General features: G+C 42.3%; 1 protein-coding gene across 13 annotated transcripts in view; it reads left to right on the top strand.

Annotated features, from left to right (window-relative positions):
• LOC117258460 (membrane-associated guanylate kinase, WW and PDZ domain-containing protein 1-like) overlaps window positions 1-13,240 on the top strand; it is a 144,932-nt gene that overhangs the window by 50,859 nt on the left and 80,833 nt on the right. For 12 of the 13 annotated variants that reach the window (XM_033629402.2, XM_033629401.2, XM_033629400.2 and 9 more), the window contains exon 2: window positions 5,119-5,235. In XM_033629402.2, coding sequence (XP_033485293.2) covers window positions 5,119-5,235 — 117 coding nt within the window. Of the gene's footprint in view, window positions 1-5,118; window positions 5,236-12,191; window positions 12,522-13,240 lie in introns of those variants that run through there. The other variant, XM_078169943.1, reaches the window with a different exon arrangement.

The raw sequence follows: 13,240 nt of genomic DNA, 5'->3' as shown, positions 1-13,240 counted from the left end.
CATCTGGTTATTCGTTAGCGAAACAGCACTTGTGATTAACAATCCGGGGAGAAGCTAAGTAAACAGTGTATGAAGTGCACACACACACACAGTGGTGTGACTGTAATCTCTGATCCACACGGCTTTAATCCTCATAAATATTAAATATTTGATGACTTTCTCATTGATGGAGCATGACACCTGGGCGGCCCGCCCTCTGCTAGCTGTACGTATCCACAGGAGGGGGGTTGTTCCTGACAGCGGTCCTTATCTTGGGGAAGCATCTGAGCCAGCAAAACTGACACGACGCTGAACACTGAACACTAATGTGTGTGTAACAGATTTTATTTCTGTTGAGGAGCTGTGTGTATGAATCAAATCAGCACAAACATGGGATGTGAGCAGCAGAGGATGAATTCAGAGAATGCACGTATATGTAAAATGTGTGTGAGTGTGTGTGTGTGTGTGTGTGTGTGTGTGTGTGTGTGTGTGTGTGTGTGTGCCTGTGTGTGTGTGTGTGCTGTTGTATCTGTTTTTCCTCTTACAATCTGACTGCTGCTTGCCTGGCAGGGACCGTAATGATGGTCGTCAGCACTGGCTGGTTGCTAGGTAACAATTACCTGACTGTGCTTTGCTTGCACTGAATTACACAGTGGGCTGCGTGCATGCATGTGTGTGTATGTGTGTGTGTGTGTGTGTGTAGAGGAACGGAAAAATACAGCAAGGTAGACTACCAACCAGTGTCTCCACTTCTGGGTAGAGAATGCCCCACACCAGAATCACACTACAGCTATCATAACATTAGCTTAGCTGTGTTTATGAAGGTGATTTACACCTTCAAATGTTACTATTGGTATTGTCCTGATAGTGATGCAGATATCTGTGTGACAGATGTGTCAGGAAGGATGTGTTTTGAGTTGTGGTCTGTCAAGCTTCATTTTGACAAACGCATCAGGGTCTGATTTGGTTTAGATTTAGTATTTGTATGAGAAGCCTGTGTGTTGCTGTCTTTTAGGACTTCACATTATCAGTGTTACATGCTTCAGTATTTATAGACGTGTCCATGGGGGGGAGGAGGTGGATGTGAAGCTGACAGATGATGATGTCACCACAGGGCCACACCTCAGGGCAGATGACAGATACTCCTCTGCTTTAAGACAGTTTTCACTTTCTCAGCTGCTACACTGCTGCTTGTCTGTCCTTGTCCCCGACTCCAGTCTCTCAGCAGCAGCACTTCCTCTCAGGCTGCAAGCACTTCCTGCCTCTTTAGCAGGACTGTCACTCACAAACCTCAACCATAGCCCGAATTCCAAATCGGAGGTTATACACTCCTTGGCTCGTGTGTCAGGATTTAGATTAGAAGATTGATACCACTCATACGTCTGCACAGTAAATATGAAGCTGAGGTTAGCGGCCAGTTAGCTTAGCTTTAAGACTGAAGACTTGGCCTGCTTCCTCGAGTCTCGACTGGTTTTTCATGCAACTGGTCCAGACGAAGATAAGGTTCAACATATGAGCCCCTGTTGTTTTTACATGATAGTTTTTGTTCAGGTTAAACAAACAAGATATTGAGTATTAATTGATGAGCTTTATGCCTACCATACACTATAAGACTTTCAAAGACTAAGGTCTGACACCCTCTCACACCTATGTACAATGTGGGTTATTAGTCACAGTCCATATGATTTTGCAGGCTGGAGATCTTGCAGGCTCACTATTTGCAAAACAACAACTATTTTCCATTTCCACTGTGAAAAGTTGTGGATGGTACCAATGGAACCATTCTATTCCATCCCCGTTTTTGGTCCCCCCCTCTGTTGGGGTACCTAGCACACAGATCTGGTACTAAAAGGTGGAGCTGTGAACACTGCAGTCCGTTGATTGGTCAATAGAGGAATAGAATTGTGGCTGCTTTTGCAACCACTGTTCATACTGTGGCAAGTTTTACATCAGTAAACTATAACTGTAAAAATAAAGAATGTTTTGCTGCCTCTCACAGCAGCTGCCGGCAACCCCGCCCACATTTAAGAGTACTGTTTGCAGTGGAAATGCTAGGGTCTAGGTGCCATGTCTGAAGGGTTACTTTTGGTTCCAAAGGTACCATACCGAAAGTGTTTGGTGGAAATGGGGCTCCAGATTCCCTTTGAGATCATGTCCCATCCTGCTCCTTGTGGAAAATATTATGCCAAACTCCTCACAAGTAATGTGACATATTAACAGTTCCTTACGTGTCCTCAAAAACACATAACTCTAGAAACACAAAATTAAAGACATTGTATATTAACAGCATTCTTGTCAATTTGGCATCGTCTCAACTTGCTACCAGCCTCTGTTGGTTAGCTGTGCTATTTTAGTGGGAGGAGACTGTTGGAATGAGAAGCAAACTATTTCAGACTTTCTTTAACTCCACTAGTCTACCTGTGTCTCCTCCTTTTTCACAGCCTAAGATAAACAAGACTTGTTTCTTTTACCTCCATGGAGTCCCCTCCATGTTAACTGTCTACCTTGTTTGCTGCTTCCTGTTTGGTGCTGGAGAGAGCACAGCTATTGGTTGTTGACAATGTTCACATCACTGAGCTTCACTATTTGTAAGAGCCAAGACTGAAAACTCATGATAATATTAAACATGTTTGGTTTCATAAGACTGAGACGAGAAAAAGACTCAATAGAGCTCAGACTGAGTTTTACAATTGAGATCACAGGAGCACGCCTCGACTCGAGCAAATCTGTCATGACTTTATTCCAAGATTGAAAATTTGTCTGCTACAGTGAAAATACTTGAAGTGTTTTTTGTTTGGTATAAGGCCGGCACAAGAGGTGCTGGTAGGTGGACTTTGTCACCTTTGGACAGAGCCAAGCTGTTTCCCCTGTTTCCAGCCTCTATGCTAAGCTAATCTGTTGACTCCAGCTCATTATTTACTGTACAACCATGGGAGTAGTATCAATTCTCTCATCTAGCTCTCAGCAAAAATGCAATGAAGCATATTTCCAACAATGTCAAGCTATTCCTTTAAATTATTTACTGAATAAAGTAAGCCTTTTGTTGGTTGGGTATTGCAAAGAGCAAAAGTTCACAACAAGCATATGAAGTATTAAAAATGGAGAGTTTTGATGTGTTGGATGTGGCTGATGTCTGATTTATTCAGCTCTCCGTTGATCTAATACAGCTGTTGAGGGAGGTGTGGGTGGAGGTTAAACAGTCTTCTAATGCATTATATCCTGACATATGTGCAAAGCCACGCCCACTTTTTAGTGATCCAGTCAAATCTCACTTAAATGTATCACTTTAATGTCCAGGTATTTATGTTCACAATGAAATCTGTGACGTTACAGAAGCCTAAACGTTGCCGGCCGTTTCACCACAACTTTAATTCTCATTAGTTCCAAAGTAAACTCTACCTACCCAGTCAGCACACTGACCCCGCCATCTGAAAGCACCGGGCCAAGAGAAACTCCTCCGCTGTGATCGGGGGCCGACAGGAGGCCATGGCACCTCCCCCAAGAACTGCTTGCCAGCTCTCCCAGACATGGATGATATATTTGGAGATCATTAAATGGTCCTAAATGAGACCCTGGCGTGAGAGCGAGCTCTGACCATCTGGCCCCATTGTGAACGCCGGGGCTCTGTTCAAACTGAGCCAGCAGCATCAGCAACTCTGATTGGGTGGATGCTGAGTAAGCTTGGGGATTCCAGCCAATCAGAGGCTCTTTTAATCAATTACCCAAACCCGCCCCAATCTCTGTGTTTCTCTCTAAATTAACCATCCTGTTACACACTGTGTGTCTCACTGCTCTACTCAAACTGTCTATGGTTTCTTTCTTTAAGATTTGTCCAATTACCATCTAAGAAATAGATTAAAGTTTGAATAAATGAAATGCAGAAGGTTGATGCTCTAAGGATGACTGTGTCACTCGGTCAGTCTGTTTGTCATTTTGGTCCAAGGTGAAATATTTGATTAACTATTTTATTGATTACAGTGACATTTTGTACAGATATTTATCACCACCAGATAACACCTGATTACTTTGGTCATCCCCTGACTTCACCTCTAGTGCCGCCAGCAGGTTGTTTTTGGATTATAGTCAAACATCTCAAAGACTCTGTATTATGAAATTTGAAGCAGACATTCATGGTGCTCAGAGGATGAACCCTAGTGACTTTTTTCTCTAGTGTCAACATGAGTTTCAAACAAATAATGAATTGATTGCCATGAAGTTTGGTACAGACATCCATGTTCCCTTCAGGTTGAATTCTAATAACTTTGTGAAAGCCTTCACTTTACATCTAGTGTCATCATCAGGTCAAAATTTTACTTCGCCCAGTACTTAATACCTAATGGCATTCTCATCAGACTCCTGAAAACTTGGTGTGCGTGCCTTATGTCCTGCATCACACGAGTCTTGTGTGCATGATGCTCATTCTCGTCAACTCACACTGGGTTGTCCTGTCACTTTTGTGATAAGCCAGAAAAACCGTAACTTAAATAGTAGGGGTGTGCCATATTATGTTGTATGTATAATTTTTAATACTACAGTATATGATGAATTCATATTGTGATACTTGCGATAATTCGACTTGTTGACATATTGATGTCATACTGTTACCCATGGCAACAACAAGCATGGCTAAAAGCGAAATTATTACAGACTCCACGGCTGTTCCAAAAAGAGGAGCAGCTTCAGTAGTGTGGAATAAACTGTGGCATCCTGAATGTTTTATGAACAGCCCTGGACTTTTAGTGACTTACCGCTCAGAGGGAACTCATTCAGTGGCTCCTCCGGCAGCATGGCATTTATTGCTCATTAGCCAATATTAGCATGCTAGCGAACTGCACTAGCATGGTAAACATTAAACCTACCTAACATCAGTATGCCTGCATTGTCATTGTGAGCATGTTAGCATGCCGACAGTCTTGTTGCTTCACATCGTGTTTTTTATTGGAGGACTTCTGTTCTCCCAGATCAGCTCAGGAGGGTAAACAAGGCAAACTCTTTTAGTATCCAGGAGCATTTCAACAACGGAAATGTCACGGCCTTTCATGACCTTACTTTTGGCATGTAAACAGCGAAGAGACGAGGGGGTTTCTTGATGTCGAGGCTTGTTTACTTGAGCTGTTTCTGTCCGTCTGCTCTTTCCAGGTCACAAGCTCAACAAGGACCTGAAGCACTACCTGAGCCTGAGGTTTCAGAAGTCTTCCCCCGACCACGAGCTGCAGAAGATCATCCGAGCCAATCTGTATCGCCATGCTGTGCCTTGTGAGTAGAAAATATGCATAATGATAATAGTGTCATGCTTGAACCAGAACATCTGGCTGAAGAATTTAACCAGTCTTTAGCACCATTTCTTCATTTTTACCCAATGACCCATGGCTTCTTTCTTGTTTGTTTCATCTCCTCTTAATCTCATTCTTCCCTTTCACTCACCCATGAATTATTCTGTTTCAGTTTTATTTCCCTTTCATCACTTGAAATGTTTACCAGCTCTGAAAGGAGAAATGAACATTTTCCAAACAGCATCACTGTAGTTTTTGTTAAGTATTACTGTCCATTAAAGCCACTTGTGTCTTGGCTGCGCCAGAGCACCATTTTTGCAGCTGTCTTGCATAACTGAGAAATATACAAAAAGTGTGGCTCAAGCCAAACACCCAGCGCCATGCCAGGGTCCACAGCTGGGCTCGGTTACGTCACAAACAGTTGGATCTGTGGTTTGGTGACACACTCCAGCTCTGCTCAGTTCATTTTCCTACTGTACTCATGTAAAAAAAAAAGCTTTTGCTTGAGTTGTGATGACCAAAACCTGAGGCTTAAAGAGTTTCAGTAAAACGGCACAGTGGATCTATTAGGGATGTGATTAGAGAGAGAAAGTGTGTTTGTTTGTGCGTGTGCGTGTGTGTGTGTGTGTATGTGTGTGTGTGTGTGTGTGTGTGTGTGTGTTTCCCCCTGAGGAATTGTTTTGATTATCACACATATGCATAGACATGATTTAATCAAGAAAGGGATCATGATTCCACTTCCTCCTGTTTCCATGGACCGGGGCTCGGCTGTGTGTGTGTTCATTTGCATTGCAGTGCTCCATAATAAAACGTGGCTTATAGACTAGATTAATGTTTTTTATTTTCCTCTTTCTGACTCTCTTGTTCTTTGCTTATTCACTCTCTGCCTCTCTGCCCTATCTCTGGCTGTCTGTCCTCTTGTGCTCTGCCATGTGACCGGTAAATCCGCCTCTCTGAGCCTCCCCCGGTGCCCTGCCTGGGATTATGATGTTCTGATATATTGAAAATAGATTCGTGCCTGATTATGTGATGAACATGTTGGGCTCTTGCAAAGATCACAGGATGATGGAAAGGCGTGTGTGCACTGAGGACAGATAGTGTTTACATTAGAACTTAACTTATACACACAATAGAAATGTAAAATATGTTTAAAGCACTTTGTAAGACAGTGTGAGGGTTCACCAGATGATTAAAAAGGATTCCATTTTTCTTACCTTTTCAATTTTTTACTTTTAATTCTGTGTACATTTATCTCCCAGTGCCTTTAAATTCCATAAAATGTTCATACTCTCACCTCTAAAATCATTTAAGTCAAAACAGACAATGTCTAGCCCTAAAGATGAATTAATGCAATGATTTTGTGAGATGTTTTGTTGAGTTGCCTCCGAGTAAGATGCTCTGAGTAAATTTCAGTTTGGCTTTTATTGTGAAAGGTAAAAGCGGCGGAGGTGAAGCTGTGATATACTGATTTCCATAACCCTCTGATAGCATCAAATCTTTATTGACAAAAGCAAAAACCTCCTAGAGTGACTGTAAAATTGGATTTTGCCGTTTCTATACAACTTTTTTTAATGTGACCGGGGATAGCTACGGAGAGCTGGTGGGGAAAACAAAAGCACTATGCTCTTATGTTTCGGTTGCGCAGTGGTTAATGCAATTCCTTTGTAAATCGAGCCTTCACTTTCCCAAGAGATCATACAGTGGTGTACATAATTTCATAATGAAAGCTTGGGCTGCCCCCTAATAGTCGACCAAAAGTTAGTCGACCAGAAAGGTCATTAGTCGTCAAGATTTCATTGGTCGCTTAGTCGCAGACAAAAAAAAACAAACAAATGTGAAACTCTATTAGGAGCTGTGCTTTGTCAAAATAAATCAAAACCTATATGACTGAACCATGTGGGACTTTAATTTGAAAGGACAGACACAGGAAGTGGCCACGCTCAGCAGTCAGACAGGAGTCAGGTTAATTTCCAGGGCTGGCACCTGCGGTTATTCCACAGGCTAGTTAATAACATGTCGGGCAGGAAATCCAAAGTGTGGGATCATTTTGAGAAGGTGAAGGACGAACCCAAGGTGATATGTAAACTCATCTTCATTGGTCGACTACAAACATGACGTATCATCTGAAACATGGAAGTAGCTACATGCCCATTAGCCACTTAGCACAATCATTACTGCTTTGCCGACAGCGTCATTAACAGGCGGCTCGCTCAGTGTGTGACGTGCACTTGTAGATAAAATATAGGCCTATATTAATGAAGGTTCATTAGTACGGTTTTGTATTTCTCTGTAATGTAGCACAGTGTTAACAATGTTACTGATACTGTTCTTTCTCACACCTTCAACTCAAACCATTGTGTTGCCCTGCCTTAAATATATCATTTAATAATTACATTAATATCGTAATCATGAAGGTGACTAGTTGACGAATGACGCTAAATGACGACTATTGGTCGACTAGGAAATTCTTAGTCAGGGGCAGCCTTAGTGAAAGCGAGGCTTATAAGAAACCAATCTAAACGCTGATGGTGTCATTATTCTATAGCCATCACACTGTGCAATCAACATTTTATTAATAATGATAAGTTAAAGCAAAAAGTTGTCTATTTCCACTTAAATATGGGTAAAATGAGGAAAGCTTCACTTCCTCGCGTGTTAGAGATTTCTTAAATAAGTGAAATGCCTGATGCATTCACTTCGTTGTGACTCTAAGAGTCCTCCACAAGACAAATCCAAGATGAAAGAAATTCCAGCTCACAATCCATAACCACATTTAGGCTGCAAGCTGTGATGAGGATTCACAACATTGCTAATTAATTTTTATGGGGTCAGAAGCCGAAATGTAGAGAACCACATAAGGACGGCTGATGTAGACATTACTGTATCATATCGTTTTGGAGAAACACTGTTTTAATGTGTATTAACCAATAAACCAAGACAATCCGTGGCAAAGTGATTACCTAAACACATCCATGCAGGAAGAGCTGTGTCTGATGACTCATTAATTGGAAATGTTCCACTTTTTCCAGGTTGTATGTCAAAATTTAAAAAGGTTAAATGATAAATCACTCGTAGTGATAAATCAGGAAAAGACAAGGTTGCCGTTATATATTTCTGATTGTCAAGTCCCACCAAAAGGACCAAAACAAACAATGTATCCCTCAGTATTTTCTAACTTCTCTAAGTCCTGAACCCATTTGTCCCTGCTGATACATCTGAGCAGGACACACATGTCCAGTTACTCAGAGAACGTGACTCAAACAGGAGTTAACAGTGTTTGTTGGGGACTATTTTCAGACATGAATTTGGTGCTTTAGTGAGTATTTACAGCAGCAGGATGGTGGATGTGGGATTGACTTAAAATAAACTGTAGTGCCCACGTTCATGGTGATAAAGGAACATGTCATCCAGTGAAACAGCGTGGCTCACTGATGTGTTTTTAATGTGTTTTTAAACAATGTGGATCTATGCCACAGAGGAATAAAGCATTTCAGGCGTTAGCTACACAGAGAATATTTATAAGTATGATCAGTTCTTTGTTGGTTTTGGTCTTTTTATGGACTTTGATGATATACAAGAAAAGAATGTAAGAGGCGATCACAAGAATTCTGTGTGAGGTTTATTATTCACTTTTAAAGGGCACCTATTATGCTCATTTTTCTGGTTCATACTTGTATTTGGGGTTTCTACAAGAACATGTTTACATGCTTTAATGTCAAAAAATACTTTATCTTCCTCATGCTGTTTGTGCTAGAACACCTGTAGTGTGAAAATCTCAGTTGTGGCACCTGTCGACCTAAACCTCCCTCCCGAAAAAGGCCAGTCTGCTTTGATTGGTCAGCGTTTCATAGTCTTCTGTATCTCAGCATCTCTGCATCGTCATAGCAGCCATCAAATGACTGTAACAGAGTTTATCTGCGCTTTCCACCATTAAAGAAAATCACCAATAAAAGCTTTTAAACTAAAATCTTCCCAAGCTAACATGTTCCAGCAGAAATATGACTTGAAATTGAGGAGATATTAACAACATGAGGAACCAAGATTACATGTTTTCCCTGTTAGCATCTAGCTACATGTAGCAGTGTACTTGCAGCCAGTGAATGACAAACAAAGTACAGCTGCACTTACTATCAAAAAAAAACACCAATAAAAGCTTCTAAATCAAAATCTTTGCAACCCCGACATGTTCCAGCAAGAATGTGATCCAGCATCCAGGAGCAATTAACAATATTGGCAATCACAGCTAAATGTTTCCCTCACATGTAGCTACAGGTAGCAGTGTAGGCTACATGATGTTTATAGGCTACTTGCAGTAAAGTGCCTGGAGCTGATGACCATATGAATATAACTTATAAATACATCATGATCTGATATCATCTTGTAACAAAAGTAAAAAACATAATTGGAAACAGCATTCTAAAGAGTATGAAGCCTGACACCAAAAACGCACCAAGCAGTAAAGTGAGGGCTACGAAAAGCTGAGGCAGCTGCTCTGAGCTGAGGCTGTAAGAATCTGTGGCGAAGTGTGGCCAAACTAAAACTTGGGGATAGTTTAACTTTTGGTGGCGAAATACAGCGAGAGAATTCCTGCAGCCTGTCACGAGAAAAGTTGTGGTTAGGGGTGTGCCATATCATATCATACACAGTAACACTGGTATAATTTTTTATTTGATATGAAAAATTAATATCGTGATACTCGCAATATTTCAACTCGTTGACATATTGACATCATACTGTTACCCACGGCAACAACAAGCATGGCTGAAAGCGAAATTATTACAGACTCCACAGTGGTTCCAAAAAGAGGAGCAGCTTCAGTAGTGTGGAATAAACAGTGGCGTCCTGAATGTTTTATGAACAGCCCCGGACTTCTCAGACTCTCGTACCGCTCAGAGGGAACTCATTCAGCGGCTCCTCTGGCAGCAGCACAGCATCTCTCCCTCTCGTCGAGCATAAAGGTCCAAGTGGAAAAAACAACAACTCAATCATGTAGAATTTTGCTAAAAAAGAGAAACCACCTGTTGATTTATATATATAGATCCCAGGGTACAGCTGTTTAAATGTGGAATTTGTGGTAGATTCTATTTTGTTGCACTATAAATATTATATACAGAATTTGAACAACTATTGTTGTTTACAAACTGAAGAAATTATTTTTGTGTAGTTTTTACTTATTTAAAGGCAAACTGTAAAACTATACCTATACTATACTTATTTTATTGCAATTATATGTGCTTAAATTAATAATAACATATTTTTTCAGTAATTTGTCATAACGTCAGGAATATTGTTATCACAAAAATAACCACAAAAATTGTGACATTATATTAGGGCCATATCACCCACCCCTCGTTTGGGTCAAAATGAATGTTTCTGACTTCTGTCAGAAAGGGCTTTCTGGGAGACGGCCTACAAGAAAAACTTCTCCTATGTGTGGAGACATGTTGACCTATGTTATGGTGGGTTCACACTCCACGATATCAGCCCGATTATAGCCTGACGCAGTGCAGTACGGTGTCGGCATGGATCGTGAACGACAATGAGTGTCATATCCATCGTTATGTGTCATGTAGTGTGTCATAGTAGACGACAACTGACGCCATGTCTGGGACACATCACGACGTCCCTACAGAAAGTCTTGCATGTTTGATTTTCTTTTTGTCGTTTGTGACTTCTCCCGTCACAGAGCCATCTGCTGCGTTAACAACTGTACGTCAACAAAACCCCAGCCTTTTAGATATTTCCTCTAGGGATGTTACCACAGATTGAAAAGGGGAAAATGATGGAGTGAAACAATAGAGGCACTTTAGCAAACTGGTGAGTAATGTTACTCACATTAGTGTCAAGCTAGCAAAGAATGCTATTTCTTCATAATGGAAGATATGAAGTAATAAAAATAAAAAATAGGGGCTTCTACTCACCACAACTACAGAGACTACCAGCTTCATTTGAAACAGACTACATTATAAACGGGCTGTTATTCATTATTCCCTCTATATTTTTATAATTTTACTTTTAATTTGTTAAGTTTTTGCTGACAGGGATGACTTTTACATTTGTTTACCTCATAATTTGATACTTTGGCCATGTTTGATATGAACATTAGACATTGTAACACTTTATATAAAACATTAAGTAAGGAAAAGCCTAATAGATCACCTTTAAGTAATAATGCAAAATGTTTTATGTCATTACTGAACATCTTTTATCTTTTCTTGTAATCAAAGGCAAAAATGGGCCGCAGCACAGTGCTGGTCGGTGTAATGCTGAAATGTTTATACTGTTTATCCCTCCTCTTGCTCTCTGTCTTCCTTTCTTCCTGTTCCTCCCTCTCCATTCTTGGTGACCTACTATCACTGCCACCTCCTGTTTATTGTCTCTCTCTCACACACACACACACACACACACACATAAACATGCAAATGTTTTCTTGGCATGACAAGGCAGAATGACAAAGGCAGTCAAATAAAAGCCACACTTCTCTGCCCTCTGTTTCCTTTGTCTCTGTGTCTCTCATCTCCCCCTCACCTCCCCCTCTCCTGAGCACATGTGTTACTCCCTCTTGCTTGACTCGAACAGGTGCTTTTCCCTCCACCACTGGTCGAGGTGTTTTTTTTTCCTCTCTTTTGAGGCGTGTGTGAATGTGTGTTTATAGGACCCCCTCCCCTCCCACAAACCCTCCTCCCCTCTCCTTCATTGCCCCTTTTCTACAGATGGCCATTGTTATCATGTGCGGCAAATGTCACAACTGATAGAGAAGTCGCTCTCTCGTGGGATTCATTTCCCTCTCACGTCTACAGCTGCTGCTTGGGGATGAGGGTTATCTTGGCGTTATCCCGGCGTTTGAGCCACGGAGCGAACCAATCCTCCTCCCTCCCCCCACCTGATCTCACCCTCCCTCTCCCTCTCTGCTCTCTTCTCTGTCGTCCTCCTCTCTTCACTTCAAATCCTCCAGTGAGTGTCAGCGTCCCTGTGGCTCGGCGGTGACTGCTGCCTTCCTCTGTCTCTCTCTCTGTCACACTCTAGCTGCTCCCACTGTCTCCCTGCCTCTGCTGCTCTCACCCTCCATCTCCTCCTCGCTCTCTCTCACTCCCTCTTTCTCTTTCTCCCTCCCCTCCTCGCTGTCCTTCACTCCCTCGCTTCCTTGTTTTCCACTCCACTGCCGATCTCGGGGAAATCATTGTTGGAGACAAATTTCTCTGTTTGCCGCTCACACAAAGAAAGGGATTACGGCTTGATTTGCTGGCTCCAGGCTCGCTCTGCATCCAGGCAAGTGGCAGCTCCTTATTCTCTCCTCGTTCTCTCCTTCTTTTTTCCACTCTCACCGCCATCCGAAGCCTGTGATGTATGCATGGCAGAGAGTGTGTGTATGTGGTTGATGCTGTGTATATAGGCTAAGGGAATCAGGGAAGGTGGGGGTAGGGGTGGGAATTATGTGAGGGAAAGAGGGGGGCAGGCACACTCGGAGCAGGCACGTCCAACCCAGAGGGACAGATGGCCAGTAGCCCTGGTGCTTTTTCCTCTTTGGTTTTCTAATTCACCCTGCAGGCTTTGTGTAAGGCCCACTAGTACACAGACCTTCTTTTCAAGAAGCAAGAGATGGCTGCTCTCCTTAGCTAGGAGAGGGAGGGAGGGGGGTATCTGTGTGTGAAGAACGGACAGGGTATAGGAGAGGAGAGGAGGAGGAGGAAGAGGAGGAGGAGGAGGAAGAGGAGGGGGGTTGCTGTAGAGGCAGAGCAGGTTTTTAAGAGGAGGTTAGGATAGGAGAGGAGATGAGAAGAGATGAGGAGCTGAGAGGAGGGTCATCAGCCTTGAATGCATGGAGGTCAGGTCCAGATGCTGCTCAAACAAAAGGGCTTCTCTGGGGGAACGGCAGGGGGAAGCGTGGCACTCGCCATTGTGTGTGTCGCTGCATTGCAGGGTGCTGCCGGGGAGCCTCATGCTAATGATGGCCATTCATTCTTGTAACGGATGAGTGGGCCCCAGCT

Source organism: Epinephelus lanceolatus, chromosome 8 (genome assembly GCF_041903045.1).
Source record: "Epinephelus lanceolatus isolate andai-2023 chromosome 8, ASM4190304v1, whole genome shotgun sequence".
Lineage (NCBI taxonomy): Eukaryota > Metazoa > Chordata > Actinopteri > Perciformes > Serranidae > Epinephelus > Epinephelus lanceolatus.
This window is presented reverse-complemented; position numbering and strand designations above follow the sequence as displayed.